The 19,079-nt window shown below is 38.0% G+C and overlaps 1 protein-coding gene across 2 annotated transcripts in view; it reads left to right on the top strand.

Moving 5' to 3' along the window:
- prim2 (DNA primase subunit 2) overlaps positions 1–18,640 on the top strand; it is a 97,254-nt gene extending 78,614 nt beyond the window's left edge. For both annotated transcript variants that reach the window (XM_062982236.1, XM_016997035.2), the window contains exons 11-14: positions 5,666–5,792; positions 7,229–7,311; positions 12,472–12,540; positions 18,153–18,640. In XM_062982236.1, coding sequence (XP_062838306.1) covers positions 5,666–5,792; positions 7,229–7,311; positions 12,472–12,540; positions 18,153–18,380 — 507 coding nt within the window. In that variant the 3' untranslated portion in view covers positions 18,381–18,640. The remainder of the gene's footprint in view (positions 1–5,665; positions 5,793–7,228; positions 7,312–12,471; positions 12,541–18,152) is intronic.
- Positions 18,641–19,079: the final 439 nt, after the last annotated feature.

The raw sequence follows: 19,079 nt of genomic DNA, 5'->3' as shown, positions 1-19,079 counted from the left end.
CATCTCTTGATGGAATACAGGCCATGATAGCTGAGCTACAACACACACATTCAAGCTTAACCATATCATCCCCTGAGTAGATCTTAAACACCTTCATCTTTAAATGTCTGTTTGAATAAATAAAAAGGTTTTAGTCTCAGCAGGGAGGGGCCCATTTTGACTTTCCTGGGCATGGAATTCCAGTTGAGGGCCAGCCACTGAGAAGGCCCACTCTCATTCCCATCAACCAAGCTTGAGATGGAGGTGGGTTTGAGAGAAGGGCCTCTCCTGAAAATCTCAGGCACAGGCAGGTTTGTACAAGGGGATGTGATCGGCCAAATAGCCTGGACCTAGAATCATAGAACAATAGAGTTGGAACACATCACATGGGCCATCTAGTCCAATCCCCTGCCATTCAGGAAACCATACGCCTGGGCTTTAAAGGTCATAACCAGCACTTTGAATTGTGCCCGGAGATAGACTAGCAGCCAGTGGTGCTGCTGCAACGGGGGGGGGGGGGGGTCCGCACCCTGTAGGCAGCCCCAGTTAGCAACCTGGCTACAGCTCTTTGGACCAGCAAAGACAATACAGTACTGGTATAATTTCCAGTATTTCTCTTTTAAGGCAGGCCATACTTTCTCTATGTTTTTGTTGATATCCTTAAGAAAAAAATAGCATTCCCTTTCATACCATTGAAACTAGACAGTTATTTTATTTGTCAACTACACAGTGCTTTTAAGAGGTTATTTTTTTCTGTCCCTGCCCAGAGCCTCATATTGAAGATAGCATAAGGTCTCCCTTCCAACAACTTAAGACAGTTTCCCCCATGTTTATTATGTTTATTATCCTTGAAGGTTCCCTTTTGCTGGAGGCAGTGGCCCGAAGGTTGTCTGAGGCCCTCTACCTTAACCATTTGTTGTCACATCTATTTCTTTAATCAGGACTTTGCATCATTATGCTTAAACTCACTCTTTATTTCTCTGTCTTTGCATATCACAAGGAATAATTTTTCATGTTCCCCAGTCCATCTCATCCAACTAAGGGAAAAAAACTAACTTGATTTAGATGTAAGTAGAACATGAATAATTTACATGTCCACAAAAAATAATCATTCAGAAGACTGAATTCCCTGCTTTTGTTGTTTCCCTCTGCTCATTGTCTTGGAGTCAGCAGTTTAGTTGACTTTGTCCAGGTGAATCAAGGCGCACACTTTCCTATCATATGATCTAGCCAATCATCCAGGGCTATTATTTTTCATTAGAGCAGTAGCAGCTAGCTACATCAGTTGATTATTCGTTTAATGTGCCTTCCTTAGAAATTTTCAGGGTAGTATGGAGAACCCCAATACTTTAATCAGCCCTTATAAAATGAACAAATTGAAATCACTTAGGCTGCATTTGGCAAAGAGCACCCTCGCCCGTGATGTCCCACTTAGACAGGCATGGGCAAACTTGGGCCTGCCAAGTGTTTTGGACTTCAACTCCTACAATTCCTAACAGCCGGTGTTTTCCCATGCCTGTACTAAGAGATAGCATTCCCACCCTTGAGATATGTATGTGTGGATTTCTCATCTCACCAGTTCCATGAATGGGCATTGGCAAGATACCATGAAAATACATTCTGGTTTGCTAGAAAGGAGGACTCCATACCCTACTTCAAAGACTATATAAAGTAATCTATAATAGATCTGTCAAGCATGTCTTCAGATAGATAAGGACTTATATATGTTTATTTCTGTTAACCATATTCATAAACGGAGGGACTGTGAGCAGTCAAGTATGACTTCCCTGTCTCTCCCTAGAAAGTGGTGGATATAGCTCACATTGGGGATTTCTCCTCTCTATTGACTTTGAATACACCTTCCCAATAGGTACTCTGTGTACCAGTTTCTTACTACCATATTGCATAGGTCATTGCAACAGAAAGTCTGTTACATACCTTACTTGATATTGCTGAATTACTCTCAGGATAATGCTTATTAATGCAAGAGATTGTCATGTACTATTGGAATAAGTACATTCCATCTGTTAACTGAATTAAAAGTCAAATTACTTGTTAAAAAACATTGGTTTGAATAAATATCGCAGACCTGTTACCATAAATTAATGCATAAATTAAGGCAATTATTCCATATTTTCAGCACGAGTCCTGTTTATTAATCAGTGATTTCATTCATTTTTTGTGGCACTTTGATGGCTTGATCATTTTCAGTGAGTGATTAGGAATTGCATTGTTCAGAGCAATTCATATTCCTATAAAGACCAACATCAGTATTATACATCTTCTGTTTTACTTTCAGTTTTATTGTGCTACAGTTAAAATAAAGAAGTCTGACCTTGTAGACCTGGGGTCTCTACTGCTTTAGTTGCAAAGTAAAAATACTAATGAGAATGTCTTTGGGACATAATTATGTAGATTTAAGGGAGTGATGTAGTTTTAATTATGCCCTGTAGCTAATGTAGATGCATATTAAACTAAATCATGCCTCTGTGTATTTCCCTCTGAAGTTTCTCTTTTCTCAGGCCTTAAATTACTAATCAGATCATTGGTGTACACCAAGGTTAAGTAAACTAGAGAAATACTGGCAGATTAGATTGTTATATTGTACTTCTAAGGCATCTTATGCGTTTGTGAATGTAATGTTCCTAGTACAGTGTAGTTTTCAACAAAAGGTAGTCCCTGAGGCACTTTGTCAGGCCTATCTACCTGGGCAAAAATGCATATTCTCTTTGTAGCTGTGTTGATCTTGATACATAATGTAGAACTAATATAGCAGTGAAAGCAAGATTTAGACTTTAATGTAATATACCAAAACTCAATTCTGGCTCTGCAGTTTGCAGGAAAATCCAGTCTGTTTCTTTTTGTTATATGTGTACAATCTAGATTGATACAGCTTCCGGAAGGCTGGTGAGACACATTGCTGAATGGAACACATCACAACGTTAAAAACATGGTCTTTACTACTTACTGGGGTCTATCTTTCTGCAATTAGAGATCCCTTTATTTTTGGCACAGAGTAGTCAAGTGTGGGGTAGTGGGAGGACCCTGTGCTTGGGTCCATCACAATGGTTGCTTTCCTGGCCAAACAGCTTCCTTCGGGATATTTCCTGTTACATTTAAAGTTTGCTTGCTCTGCCAATGAGTTCTATAGTCTAACTTTATATGATCTGAAGAGAAGCCTGTCTAACGTAGGCTTTTGCATCTTTTTAGCATTTTTATGAGACCATCTGATTCAAGCATTTGAGCAAAATTCTATGTAATTCACTTCTTAGGCCTGTTCTTTTGGGAAAACTACTAAAGAAAATTGGATGACAAATAAACTACATTATATAATGATGGATTATTTAATGTGTATATATCAAAAGGCTGTCAAAAGTTATTCCGAATGTTATGAATTTCCTCAAATGTACTCAAAGTTACACTGCCAAATCCCATTGTCACTGGATATTTGAAATATTGTGTACATTTTTTGTAATTTTTGTCAGTGCATGTTTTGAAAGCTTGCAATTGTATCATTATATTCCATGCCCAATTACTTCAAACAAGACTGTAATAAAAATTTAAACATATCATTTTCTCCATCTTGTATAACTAAGCACACAAACCTACATTCCACACTGAATGGTTTGTAACAAATGCTATATCAGATTGTTCCTTCTAACATACGTTGTAGGAGCTGCCGTTTAAAACAGAAAGCATTTCTATCAGTATTAATTTGAAATCCTGCCATGTGTATCTGGAATTCATCTAATTTCTGAAAGTAGGAGCCTCAGCTATTCAATATGATTATTGTATCTGAGATGTTTATATTCAAGAAAGCTGAATAAACTGAGCCTTGGATGAACTATATTGTATAGCTATTAAATATTCAGTACTGGTATAACAGTTTTTAGAAGCATTAATATGGTTAGTTCATTCTGTTCTTACATGACTTTGCTTTGGAAAACAACACATGTTCTGCTGCAGAATGTTACATTTCCAAAAGATCAAATCATACTGCCTTCCTTCAGTTAATAACACTAGAATAAGATTATCTGCTTTGAACTGTATTATATGATAGTGTAAACTCATACAATCCAGTTCAAAGTAGATAATGTGGATGATCTTTCCTGATAACTTGGATTATATGGCAGTATGGAAGGGGCCTTAAATGAATGGAAAAAGAATGGTCCTTTTTGGTTTCATTAGCCTATTTCAATTAGTGTATCATTGACAACAGAATTGGACAATGTCCTTCAGATGTTGTTGCAACTTCCATCTACCCTTGGAGTTTTGTAGTTTGGCAGGTTTTACTGTATTTTGCTTGCCCAGATAAAGAGTCTTGTGCCGCTTCTACACTGTCATATAATCCATATTATCAAAGCAGATAATCCACATTATCTGCTTTGAACTGGATTATATGAGTCTACACTGCCACCTAATCAAGTTCAAAGCAGATAATCTGGATTTTATATGGCAGTGTAGAAGGGGCCTTGGTCTCATGGAGCACAGTGGTCAACTGAACTGTTTATATACTGAAGTGGAGAATATTAGTCAACAAATAGATTAAACCTTGGTGGAATCTTCTAAGGCCAGTTGCTCTTCAACTTGGGAAGAAAGTATAAAGGGACTGATGTTTGCCCACAGAGTTTGAGTTGATTACAATGTTTGGTTACTCTCTCTGACATTTCAGAAGCATTAAATTGTATAGATGTGGACTTTAAAACTCTTAGGCCTAAATTTAGTAGTTAGCCCCAATTAGAGTAAATCCACTGAATCAATGCAACATATCTAAGTGTTGATGCTGTTGATTCAGTGGGTCGATTCTATCTGAGACATAGAGTCAAATGAGGCCTAAAGCTGCCATCCTTGATCTCTACTAGGGAGAAGCCTGTGGATCTCGGTAGAACTTACTTCTGTACAGACATGCATAACCTTGCAGTGTTACTCACAAGGTGATGGGTTTTAATGGTGTTTGAAAAGTTTTTCTTAAACTGATCATGTATGATTTCTTGGTTTCTTTTCAATAAGTCCAGGAGAAGAAGTGGTAATAGTAGAAAAGTGAGGAATGAATTTGCAGTGCCAAGGTTCTACCATGATTTCCAACTCATGATTAACTTACAATGATCATTTAATGCAGTTTCAAGACTGTATTGAAGAAAGTGGGTTCACTGTGCAGATGATTACACAGGAAATCCTGGAACCAGTTTGAGGTCTGGGTGGGGATGGCACAAACCACAGAGCACTGATACACATTAAGATCTTTCTTTTGTGCACTTTTGTTTTTTGGCTGCCACATTTTGAAGCTAACTTTGAACTGCATTAAATGGTCAGTGTAGATGGGGCCTAACAAAAATATCCCATTCATTGCAGATCATAGGGCCCTTCCACACTGTCATATAACTCAGAATATCAAGCCAGAAAATCCCACAATATCTGTTTTGAACTGGGTTATCTGAGTCCACACTGCCATATATTCCAGCTCAAAACAGAAAATGTGGGATTTTATTCAGCTGTGTGGAAGGGGCCATAGTTTCAATATTCCCTTTCAAATTGTTCTAGCAAGAAGATATAAAATGTGAGGATTTAACATCTCAATATTTCCTCTTCCACAGTTGCTTAAATTGTAGACATCTCCCTTATCCATTGCCGTGTACAAATAAAATAGAAAGTAACAATTGTTCTTTTAAATGTTTTTACAATTCAGTTTGACAAAGGATATGCTTACAACATCCGACATAGCTATGGAAAAGAAGGCAAGAAAACCGATTATACTCCCTTCAGCTGCATGAAAATTATCATGTCCAATCCACCAGGCCAAGGGGATTATCATGGTGAGTGCTTACACCTGACATGTTCACAGTGCATGGGGACTCAGAGGCTTTGGCAGCTCACTGATTGGCTGGCTGTAACACTGGCAGAAGTTAGTTTTGCAGCTTATGCCAGCCATCAATGTCAAGCCTAGTCTGCTGTTACTTTTCTAGTGATTTGTCTTATTACAGAACTAGGTCAAGCAAGAGAGGTTTATTCCATAGCAGTTCAATATGCACTTCACTGAGCTTTTCAGTGCATCTTGTATCTTCTTGCTTCTGCTGTTGCTTTTCTACTTTGTTTCTCCCCTAAGACGTCTCAAGACAAACAACAAAGTTCCTCAGTACTTTTTCTTAGCTTGCACACCCTCAGATGGCAATCCATCATTTGATTTTTCTTGACTCCTCTCATGAATCATATTAAATATTTTAAATCTTACAAATCTCTTTAGAATGAAATACTAATGGGGTAAAAGTGCACATCTCTGACTCGTCTCAAGTCTCAATATATAAAAACAGATATTCCCTTGCAGACATGCTCTTAAGAAGGAATGTAGTATTAAAAATGCACTCACAAGTTTGTGTTGCATAGAAACCTCAAGTTGCATAATTAAAAAGTAATATTTTGCCGCTATTCTCTAAAATGCTATGGAATTCTTTTGGAGGAATGACACCTTAGAATTGATAGACTAATTCAAACTACAAGACATGTTCAGTCTATTTCCCCCCTTGACAACATTGGACTAAAATACTTTTAGTGCAATTTAAGACTATAAGAAAAGTCCTAGTGGATCAGACCAAAGGTTTGTGGATTTGGTTCCCAGAGTGGCCAAACAGATATCAATGGGAAGCCCATAAGCAAGCAGGAATGTAGTAACATTCTCCTACTCATGTTTGGCAGTAATGAGTATTCGAAAGTATATAGGTTCTGAAACTAGAACTGAAATATAGCAATTGTGACTAGTAGCCATTGATGACGTTATCCTAGTGGATCTATCTTATAAGAAGCATTGTTTGCAACTGACTCCCCCTCCAGCAGTGAGCCCTCATAGCTGTTTGAACACCACCTAAGAACATGTTTTACTTTTTCATTCATTTGTTATATCTAAACTGTTTAGGCTTTTTTGTTTGTGTAGCTGCCACACTTTGAGGGCTGAATTTTGATATTTTCAAAGGAACCATTGGATGATTTTCATCTAAATGAATGAGAATATTGGCCTTCTTTTAATGCGTGGTGTACGTTTTTGAGCCCGGGGAGCCATGATAACGTCCAGTGAACTAGTCATTTAAAAAATGAATAAAACAATTGTGCACACGGGCAGTTGGCTTTTAAAAATGCATACATTAATAAGCGGTGAAGAGAATTATTAACGGCTTAGCCATCTTCTCAAGTGTGATGTTGTGTCAATGCCTGGGTAAATAGTCATGTGTGTGGGCTTGCTTGTGTTCTTTGTTTTCAGGATGCCCATTCCGCCACAGTGATCCCGAGCTGCTCAAGCAGAAGCTTCAGTCTTATAAAATCCCTCCCACTGGGATCAGTCAGGTAGGGAACATTCTCTTCTCATACTTCAGTAGTATGGCATAAGACATTTCCTGTACCGTGTGTGACAATGCATGCAAAATACCTCTTTGGTCTGTTTCAGCATGATTTTCCACCCTAAGAACTATTCTTTCACAATACTGACAAGAAGATTGATGGTTCAGTTTCTCAATATTACCCTTTTTTGGGGATATTTCATCAAGGACAAAGTTCTGCTTTATTGCAGCTTTTTATAACTGCATGTGTTTTAATAAAAGTAGGCATTAATGACAGTAAGTTGGAGAATTTTTAAATCTTGTGTCCCACAGTGTGAGCTGTTTCTGTAAGTGATAGATACTGCAATACGTATTCATTATTCTGTATGATACGCAGTTCTAACAACTAATTCATTCATATACAGTAAGTAAGTAAGTACTTACTTACTTACTTACATATACATGTTTACTTTATAAATACTTTATTTTATTGAACTGCCATGCAATCCTATGTATTCATGTCCAGACATGAGTCCTATCAAGCTCATTGGGACTTACTTTGAAATTAACACGTACAGCAGGGATGAGAATCATGCATGCAGCAACTTTGAGCATCCAACATTGGCTCTGCTGGCTAGGCTCTACTGGGATTTTCAGTGAAACAGCACGTTCATAATTCTCACCCTTGATGTATAGGATTATGGCTCCCTTTTATTAGTCTTTTGTAATATGATTTAGATCCCCTTTAAAATGCATGAATACAAAAAGAGATATAGCAAAACTTTGTAGTTGTATGTGCTGCATTAGGATGATGTCATTCTGATTCCTAAAAATTTCTTCCATTCTGGGTATTCCCTATTCATTTAGGATGGCTTTGATGAAAGATGTACAGTTAAAATATCAGAAGAAAGTGAAGCTTATTAGAATAGGTAAAAGGAAGCTATGCCCATGTTGTATGCAAAACATTTTGCTTTAATAACAGAAATGCTTGCAATGGCTTGCAGATGTATTTACCTCAGTCTCTCATCCTTGGCCTTTCCACATTTGATTGCATTATAATCTTGAATCGGAATTGATTTGATTGACATCACCATTTGATGTACCCAAGATAATCAACACAGTGAGAAATTAGTTAAATAGATTAAAGCAAACTATTGTTTGTGTTAAATCACACACGTCCATCCTCTTGAGTCAAAATTTGGTGGAAGTACATTTGGCGGCATTTATAATTTTTTTAACAGTAACTCACTATCAGTTTTGTGCCAGTTTAATCATAATTAATATGTGTTATGTGATTTTGAGTCTTGCCTAAGACAGTAACAGATGCCTTGCTGGTTCAGACAGAGAGTTGCCCTGTCCATCATTGTACAAGAAATCAAGTAAATGAAGTTACACTGGATGGCTGTTTGCACACAATTTTTCCATTTGATATACTGCAGATGTAAAGCATAGAGTAAGAACCTGTTGCCCCTTGGTGTTTGGACATATTTAATGTCCAAAAGGAGAATGCAAACACACAATCTCTCCTTTCCAACATGTCATTTAGTGCATGTATATCAGGGAACAAGGTTGGGAGGCCTATCCATGTAGAACTGGGTCAGCTACTTCTTTGAAAGTTTGCTGGCTATATGTCCAGGTAGAGTTTCTGTCAGCAGTTCTTGGTTGTCCACTGAAAATTAGGCAGCATTTCACGGTAGGACTTCAGTTTACTATCTGCCTGCATTATCTCTAATCCTAAAGGCTTAACTTTTGCATTCATTAGAAGAGCTTCATTAAATTCATGGTTCTAAACATGTGTCCAATAAAGTAATGGACACTGGAGCCATACTATCCTACACTGTGGGGATACTACCTTTCCACTTTCATGCCTGCACAATATTAGCTGCTAAAGGGGAATTTAAAAAACCTATCCTTATGAGAATCTGCTATTTGCAGGATAGCTAATGTAGATCCTCATGGACCAATGTAGTGACACTACATCCCAAAACTGTTTGCCAAGGGAACAGTCCCTTCGTTATCTTTACAGCAGGCTAAAAGGAGTAATTTTAGAGAAGAACAATAAGCTAAATCCCTGTAGGGCATAACAGTTGAGTGTCCCTGAATTTTTTAAATTGAAGATCGGAAGTAAGATACAGAAAGAACAAAGGTGATTATTTATGTAAGCAAAGGTATTTGCAAAACTGCAAGATAATAAGTCAAGGAGCTGACCTAGAACTAGAAAAATGTCTAAATATGTTTCAGTAGCCGCATCTTGAACTAATTTTAAAGCAACTTTTTAAAATAAGTGAATGTTAGAAATTGATGCAATGCAGCAAATCATTCCTGAACAGATTTTTGTCCTCAAGCTTTGGAGTAACCATTTTGTTGGGAAATGGTTTCAAACTGAGATTGAGTTAATGAATTAGGAAACTAATGGTAAATGTAATTGGTTGTGAAGTTTAGGGTAAGTATTTTCAGCTTGTGTGTGGTGACATTATCCTCTGATTGTAACACAGAACAATAGTTTCAGATTTCAGAAAGAAAGATTCCACCTAAATCTTAGAAAGAACTTCCTGACAGTAAGAGCTGTTCGGCAATGGAATATGCTGCCTCCTCAGAATCTGGTCATGTCTCCTTCTCAGGAGGTTCTAAGCAGAGACTGGATGGCCATCTGTCAGGAATGCTTTGATTGTGTGCCCCTGCATGGCCAAAGGGGGTTGCACTGGAGCCTCTTTCAACTCTGTTAGTCTATGTTTCTAAGTCAAGAGATGAGTGAGGCTCATCTATTGAGACTTGGCTTGCTCTCTCCCTTCCTATAACAACCCGCACCCCACAAAGGATATGCTAAAAATTGAGGTGTTGCCTGGAATGGGGGACAACTACAGAAAGATGAGAAAATCAGGGGGAAAAGAAAAAGACTTGATTTGCGCAAGAGGAAAGTGTCTGTTTGAACAAGATGCCTTTGGATCCACATCTATTCTACTTACCAAGGATGGAGAATGTGTCCTTTCAGATGTTGTTAGTCTGCAACACCCATCCATCCCAACAACATTGGCTTTGCTGACTACAGCTACTGGAAGATGCAGTACATCAATGCTCCCCACACTTGCACCATATAGCATATAGCAAGGTGTATGTTTCATAACAGCAACTGTTCACATTATACTCAATTTTCCTTTTATCAACTGAAGAGGTCTTTCAGGAAGATGAGGAAATGTTTCTCTTAGTTAAAATCTTTTGTCATAAATATCAGACAACTCATATGCCATTAAAGACTTCAGCTTAGCATTTCCACTATAGCATCCATTTTTTCAGTAGATAAAACTACTCTCCTATAAGTCATTTTATGCAGCCAATTTTCCATATATTACAGAATCATCTTCCATTTGGTACAGTTTCAGTTTGTTTGTATTTACATTAACAGTTCTAATTGGCAAAACCAAGACTTTTGAAAACAAAATTAAATATTATCTGTTTCATTTCAAAAGCACAGAGACATTGCCAGACTTGATACTCTCTTGGTGGATTGACTTGTTTTTCACATGGTATTTAACAGGAATGGACAGGAAAGATAGACATTTAATCAGTTGGGCTTGTAACAGCAAAAACAGATCTGGTAAGCACTTCTTTGGCAGCATTGTAGTTTGAAACATTCAGCAAATATTATTTGTACATCTGTCAATAACTATAAGACAGCCTCCAATAATGAGGACAGCAGGGATTTCTGCTGAGTTTATTGCTATGCTTGACACAGAAAGGTCAGCCTTTGGAAAAACATTTGGAAATTTGCATTTTTCAAGAATTTTCACTCTGCTGGGGCTATCTCTCCAGTCCAGAAGTTCACTGTGTTTGATAAGCAGTAAATATACAGTTTAATTATGTAACCATGGAGGAGAAAAATGACATTGAACTTATATTTTCAAATGGCATTGCATTTTGCTGATAAGAATGAGTGCTTATGCAGGAGAGAAGAGATTACATGAGGTAGAATTGGAAAGCAAATTGTATTTACAAGAGATAGAACGATGTTTCTATTAGGAGTTCAAAATAGACAATTCCCTTTCTGGTTCCAAAGAGCATCAGTAGAAACAGCTTACTTTGAGGACCGATCTTACAGAGAAGGTTGAAACAAATTGCTTTCTGCAAGTTCTTTCGTAAATTACCTACTTCATGTTTTTTCTACTTGGTGAACGTAATCTTACTGTGCCACACATATAAAAATAGGTTGTGTATAAAACAATTATCATCTTTAGTCACCCATATGCTAAGTCTGTTCAAAATAATGGAAGAAATTGTGAAATATGATACACATTCTGACAATACAATACATTCTGAGCGTACCACCTCCCTACTTAGCCAGCTCCACTGGCTGCCGATATGCTACCGAGCCCAATTCAAAATGCTGGTTTTGACCTATAAAGCCCTAAACAGTTCTGGCCCAATCTACTTGTCCGAACGTATCTCCTCCTATGAGCCAGGAAGATCCCTAAGGTCATCTGGTGTGGCCCTGCTCTCAGTCCCGCCTGCCTCGCAAGCACGGCTGGTGGGGACGATGGACAGGGCCTTTTCGATCGTGGCTCCTCGGTTGTGGAACACCCTCCCCAGAGATGTACGACAAGCCCCAACCCTTTTGAGTTTTAGAAAAGCCCTGAAAACATGGCTATTATGTGCCCAGGCTTTCGAAGATTAAATGATAAAGACGACCCGGACTGATTTATGGCTACAGCACGAGGATTTTGGATGAACGGATTTTTAACTATATGTTTTATATTTTTATATTGTTTTAATTGTTTTAATTGGATTTTCATTGCTATGTTCTAATTATGTGTAGGCATCGAAGTGTTGCCAATCGTGTATGCCGCCCTGAGTCCCTTCGGGTGAGAAGGGCGGGATATAAATGTTGGAAATACATAAATAAATAAATAAATAAATAAATACACTGCTCTTCATTTTTTTCTTTTTTTCCAGGTTTTATTTGTGAAATATGAACAGCAGTTGTGGAATCTGAAGTTATGGAAGGTCAAAGCTTTCTTTGGATAATTTAGCTATTATGATAAGGCAAGAGAAACTTTCCTAGGAGTGTTTTGACCTTTTAACTTCTAAAATTAACACAGAATGTAGATTCCTTTATCATATTTCTTATCAATAAGGTAATATGTTTCCCTTGCAGGATATTTACATTGTTGTTGTACATATTTGACTTTTCTAGATTTTGGACCTGGTGAAAGGAATGCATTACCAAGTGGCCTGTCAGAAATACTTTGAATTGACACATGATGTGAGTGGATGATTCATTTTTTCTTTCTTTTTAATCATTCAATCAGTTTCCTTCTCTCTAGCAAGATTGTTGGAATTACAGTGCAAAATTTTAGGCCTTCTGTTATTCAGATTCATCATGTACTGCCATGTTAATTATGCTCTCTTAATGATTATACAGCATCTGTCTTTGGTTCCATGTATGAGTAGACACTTTGCATTTGCAAATTGTTTAGTACACATAATCAACAAGATGCATTGAAAATTACACAGCATTGCTTTGTGTTTAGGGAATTGGATTGTGTTGGTTCTAGAAATGAAGTAGATAAAGCGATAACATTTGATGTCCACCATGTTCCCTCCTCACAGCTCCACATTTCAATCCCATGTTTACTTAAAATCCAGACCTCCGGTTCCTTAAAAATATAGTACATAAAATTAATTATGTATGTATGTATGTATGTATTCTTTTCTTCAAGAGAGGAGCTAAGCTGGATGGTATAAATAGCCCAATTTTGTCATGTATGTAACACATGGCAGCAAGTAGAGAATTCCTCTTGGGCCAGCAAGGGAGTACTACAGATGGTGGCTGCCATGTTAATAATAATAATAATAATAATAATAATAATAATAATAATAATAATAATAATAATAATAATTTATTTGTAGACCGCCCTATCTCCCCGAAGGGACTCAGGGTGGTTTCCAGCGTATGTGGCAAACATTCATTGCCCAAAAGGGAAAACATATGAGCAAGTTAAGACACTCTTCTAGCTCTGTGGTTCTTTCTATTCTATTGGAATGCAAAACGGCAGCTTAACTACCCTATATATTCATGTAGAAATCTAGAAATTTCATTCAAAAATCAACCTGCAAACCTGAGTTGACTTATCCACGAGTCAGTGTGAAAACTGTGCCATACATGAGGCCATTAATATGGTTGAAAAGATTCACCAGGGATGTTATCTAGCAGATCAGTAGACTAGTGAAATGGGGGCCCACATACCCCTGGCACTATGATTTCACTTCGACTGCATGGTAATGTATCAACAGAATTTGCTTGACAGTATTTGTTCAGAGATGATTTGCCTTTCCCTTCCTCTGAGGCTAAGAGAGTATGACTTGCCCATGGTGACCCAGTGTGTTTTCATGGCCAAACAGGAATGTGACCCTGGTCTCCAGAATTGTAGTCCAATGCACAAACCACTAAACCACACTGGTTCTCTTGACTCTCATGTGTATCTCTCTCTCTCTCTCTCTCTCTCTCTCTCTCTATATATATATATATATATATATATATATACACACAAATAAAATAAAAGTCCGTGTTTGTATGTATGTATGTGTGCGGCGGACGGGCGGTGTATGTGGCAGCTTTTTGTTTGGCCGCCACTTTCACAGACAACTGTGACTGCCAGGAATGACGGACCTGGCTCGAACTTGACATACTTAACCCCCATGACACACTTTATGGCCTGGTGCCGTTTGGGGCGGATGGCCCACAGATGATGGGATTTGCAGTACTTTGAAACACTTTGACTCCCACAGACTACTGCAATGCACACCAATGACGGAACTGGACCAAACTTTGCAAACAGAACCCCCACGACCCCTGGTGCAGATTGGAGGGAAATGGACCATGGATGATGGGATTTGCAGTACCTTCACTCACTTCCTGAAACTACTGCAACTACCAGGAATGACAGAATTGGACTAAACTTGGCACACATATCCCAAATGGCACACTTTACATGCTGCACCACTTTGGGGGAGAATGGACCAAGGATTATGGGATTTGCAGTACTTTCAAACACTGTGTCTCTGTGTCTCTGACAGACCACTCTTACTCTAACTCATGACGGATCAGGACCAAACTTGGCACACATACCCCCCCATGACCCACCACTGAACCCAGCTTGCACTGGATCTAGACTACACTTGGAACACAGGGAAACAATGCCTTTCTCAAATGACCCAGGCACTGCCGGGTCCCCAAGCTAGTTTCAAAATAAATCCCATTAAATTCATTTATACTTACCCAACATTAGTATGTGCAGTATTGCAGTCTAAGTTGTCTTTTTAAAAAGTAGCAATGCTTACTTCCTTCATCAGTAGCAGTTGCCTCTTTTTGTCACAGGGCAGTAAGTTACCAATGTGAGGAAAAGGTAAATAGTCCTGTTTTTGTAGGAAGAAACAAAGGACATTAGTTATTCTTTTCCCTTGAGACACTGCAGCAAATGTTCTCATTCATTTTTATATGTCAATTATTTATATGTTTTGATTTAACAGATAAAATGACGCATTTATATTCAAATAAACATGTTCTTTGTGCTTGAATAGCTATAAATGTTTTGCTAACATGAATAATTTGGCAGAGCCAGTAGTCTTAATAAATGTAATAAAATGGGTGTGCTAAAGTGGTCTAGTAAGCCATCAAGCCCATTAAATTGTAAGTGATCTAATTAGAGTTGTAGCCATTAAAAATGGTCAATGCGCACAGCCTTTAGTATCAGGGGAAATGCCACTTTTCCATGTAGTATCTCAAAGATACCATGATTATTTTTTGATATCATGATTATTTTTTGCTTTTCTTCCTTGTCTTGAAAAATATATCTCTTGATTAGTTAGTTATCTTCTCAGTTTCTAGGTGGCTGAATGTCAACAGAAGTACAAGCTTTAGATAAAGAAAAGCAAGAATGTAGAAATTGTACTAGAGTGTACAATACCTAAAATAATTTCATATGGCTTTTTGTAACACCATCTTGCCTCATTATCACCTATCAATTGCCAGCTCTTGATTAAAACCCCAAGATCACATATTCAGCATCACAGCTTTAGCTTCTTTTAAAAATCACACAATACCGCACTAAAGGATGGCAAGCTTTATGTGAAGGACACCATTTAGAATGGATAGAATTGAAGGAAAACTTTGAAGATTTAATAGCTGAAATATAAAGCAGATGAAAAAGAGACTTGTTTTTAAATCCAGAGTCCTTTACTGTGTCACATTCTAGATTACAAGCTTTGCTGTTTTCTCATGACACAGTATACGGTTCTGCTTTCATTTACATTTGCTTTTGCTTTTATATGATCTAGTGTTGCTGGAGGAGGAACTGCTTTTAAGTGAAATCTGTATTTAGGATTTTCTTTCGATAGAAACTGTCATTAGGGTTTGAACATTTTTATAAGCGGAGGGAATAGTTATCAGTCACATAACATTTTCAACACTAGTTCAAAAATGACAACAAAATGCACATCTCATCTCCTTTTAAAGTACAGCCTTGCTTTATCTGCTTGGCATCATCCATGGTTTATACAAATCTCCATGCAAGTGGATGGCTTGTACTCAATAGAAAAAGTAACATCCTTGGACTGAAATAACTAGAGCTTCCTTCTAAAGAGAACTGATTTAATCATAGCTTGGGTTAATGCGCATGCAAAAAAGAAAGAACGGTGCATAATCTCTCTTAAATGCCGGGAACACAATTGTCGTAGGAACTGACTTCTGATTACAAAGGTCTCCAGTCAGTGGGTTTACATTGCTAAATGGGAGATTTAAATCCTGGTCTCCAGAGTCATAACCCAATGCTCAAACCAGTACACTATGCTGGCCCTTTTTCTCCAGAAACAATGGATGCAAAGTGGCTTACCAGGAATATAGTGTTGCTGTCGAGGGAAGCCATAGTTCCATTCTGTTCTGCTTTGGCCAGATCTCACATGGGATAACTCTGTGTCCAATTCTAGGCCCCACAATTTAAGAGGAATATGGACAAGCTGGAACGTATCCAGAGAAGGGCAACCAAAATGGTCCAAAGGGTTGGAGGCCAAGACCTAAGTGGCTTAGGGAGCTGGTTATGTTTACCTTGAGGCCCCTGGTGGCACAGTGCGTTAAAGCGCTGAGCTGCTGAACTTGCGGACCAAAAGGTGCCAGGTTCAAATCCCGGGAGCGGAATGAGCACCTGCTGTTAGCCCCAGCTCCTGCCAACCTAGCAGTTCGAAAACATGCAAATGTGAGTAGATCAATAGGGAGCGCTCCGGCGGGAAGGTAATGGCGCTCCATGCAGTCATGCCAGCCACATGACCTTGGAGGTGTCTATGGACAACGCCGACTCTTCGGCGTAGAAATGGAGATGAGCACTAATCCCCAGAGTCGGTCACGACTGGACTTAATGTCAGGGGAAAACCTTTACCTTTAACCTATGTTTATCTTGGAGAAAAGAAAACTGAAAGAGGATATGATAAACATGTTTAAATATTTGAATGGATGGCACATTGAGAAGGAAGCAAGCTAGTTTTTGGCTGCTCTGGAGACTAGGACATGAAGTAATTGCAAGAAAGAAGATTCCACTTAAACATTAGGAAGGGCTTCCTAATGGTAAGAGCAGTGGAATATGCTGCCTTGCAGGATGGTGGATTTTACTTCTCTGGAGGCATTTAAGCAGAGGCTGGATGGCCATCTGTCAGGGGAGCTTTGATTTTGTATTCCTGCATGGCAGGGGGATGACCCTTGTGGTTCCCTTCAACTCTATGATCCCATACCAGTTAAAACAAAGACAGTATATTTCAATAATAAAAAATCTGTGTTAAAATTAAAGCTCAATAACATTAAAAAATAATTTAAAACATCCAATTACAAATAATAAAAATCAATTTAAAATCAGTTCAGTTAAAATAGTACATAAATTTATGAAAAACTAATTCCTTAAAAAACCTTACTTTCTCAAAAGCCTGTTGGAATGAAAAAGTCTTTGCCTGCTGATGGAAAGACAGCCATTTTAGTCTCTCTCAGAAAGACTTTCCGGAGCCTAGGGCAGCCTCTGGAAAAAGTTTATATTGTATTGCCACAGCAGGAGGGATATCCATATTTACAAAATTGCTGAAAGCGGTGGTAGCAAAGTGCTGACAGAAATCTTCAGCATTGTTAAGAGCCATCTTAACCCCTTTTTAGAGAGCATCGACTCCTCCAAGGAGGAAGGTAGGAGTGCATTTGTTTCTGAAACTCCTGTAATTTAGTAGCCAGACTACTATTTTTTTAGCAGTTTATTCACTGGGCACTCCACAACATAATTCTGCTAAGCCACTATGCGTAAAGTGGGTAAGTATACAACAAGAGCTTTTACTTTAGCTTTTGATGCTTCTACTCCTGCACTTGAAAAAATAATAATAATAATAAACCCAAGCAAAAGTAATGCCTGTAGTTCCCATAGCCCTTGTCTTTGTAATGGCTTTTTAAAATTATAGCTTGTGTTTTCTCCACTTTTTATCATCTCTTTAAGATTTGAGTTGCTATTCTCTTTTGTTTTTCTTTTTGCTTCTTATTGCAATAGAACAGGGTAACCAGGTATCAAAACATCTTTTGGCTCTTAGCAGGTTTAATGGATACCATTTTGAGGAGGCTGTACTAATACCTTCTGAAAGCTGTCTCAAAGCTTGAACAAGTGAAATTTTAGTGTATAGCTTTGCAGATCAGTTTTGTGGGGAATAGGGAGGTGGTAAGAGAGAGGTCAAGAGCGGGACTAGCTTAAAAGTGTTTCCCCCTACCCTTCTGCTGTGCTACAAATGGAAACTAGTGGGATTATAAATCTTAGACTTTGTAATTCAACACATTCCTATTTTCTTTTATTTCTTACACAGGTCAGTGACATTGGGTTTTCTTTGAACCATCCAAATCAGTATTTTGTAGAGAGTCAGCAGCTGCTTGGTGGCGTCAAGGAAATGAAAAAAGAACAAAGGCAACCTGAAAACTCCCAGCCAAAGTACAGCAACCAGAAAAGTGTAACTACAAACTCCACACTCTCCTCTTCAAATGCACCAGAAGAAATGGAGTTGGAAGGTTTGGAGGATTATTTTGCTGAAGATTAAGGACCATCTTGTCCCCTTTGCATCATCACTTTGGCTGTCCCTCCCTGGATGTTGAAACAGTTCTCACAATAATTACTTAGCCACCATCATATTGTATGCAAGCATTTGCATTCTGTGTTAAAATGTTTAAATAGTATTGTGTACATCAATTTTGAAAAACAATTGTCTCTTCTTACATAGAAACTGTAGAGGATACAGGAATGATACAGCATTGTGAATAGGGTTTTTGTAATTTTTGAATAAATATTTTCAGTTGCTAACCCTTCTCATTTATGCTCCTTGATATCCTGGATTTTCCTCCTTGCTCTCCGCTATTTCTTAATAAAACTATTTTTGAAATATAGTTGAATTGAATACAAATATTGCCTGGGCTTTCAAACCCTGCCTACGATACCTATTATATCCAGCCCATAATTGCTTTATGAATAGTTCATAGAAATAGAAATAAGCTTTCTTCCTCTGAAATCAAGTAGCAATAAGCTGCTCTTTGAAAACAAAGCTAGGGTTGTTTCAGTGTATGTTTTCAAAAACCTTTAAACTTTATTATGCAAACTGGTTGCGGCCAGCTTAATTAAAAATTATGAACTCCACATCCTTTCTTGAAAGGCATAGTAGGAACGCTTTTCATATGAAACCCTACATATTTAAAGTGCTAGTATGAAAAGATGTGTGGGTACTAACCACTCTTTTTTTATAAGA

This window comes from Anolis carolinensis, chromosome 1 (genome assembly GCF_035594765.1).
Source record: "Anolis carolinensis isolate JA03-04 chromosome 1, rAnoCar3.1.pri, whole genome shotgun sequence".
NCBI lineage: Eukaryota > Metazoa > Chordata > Lepidosauria > Squamata > Dactyloidae > Anolis > Anolis carolinensis.
The sequence above is the reverse complement of the archived record's forward strand: the minus strand, read 5'-3'. Positions and strand labels throughout refer to the sequence as shown.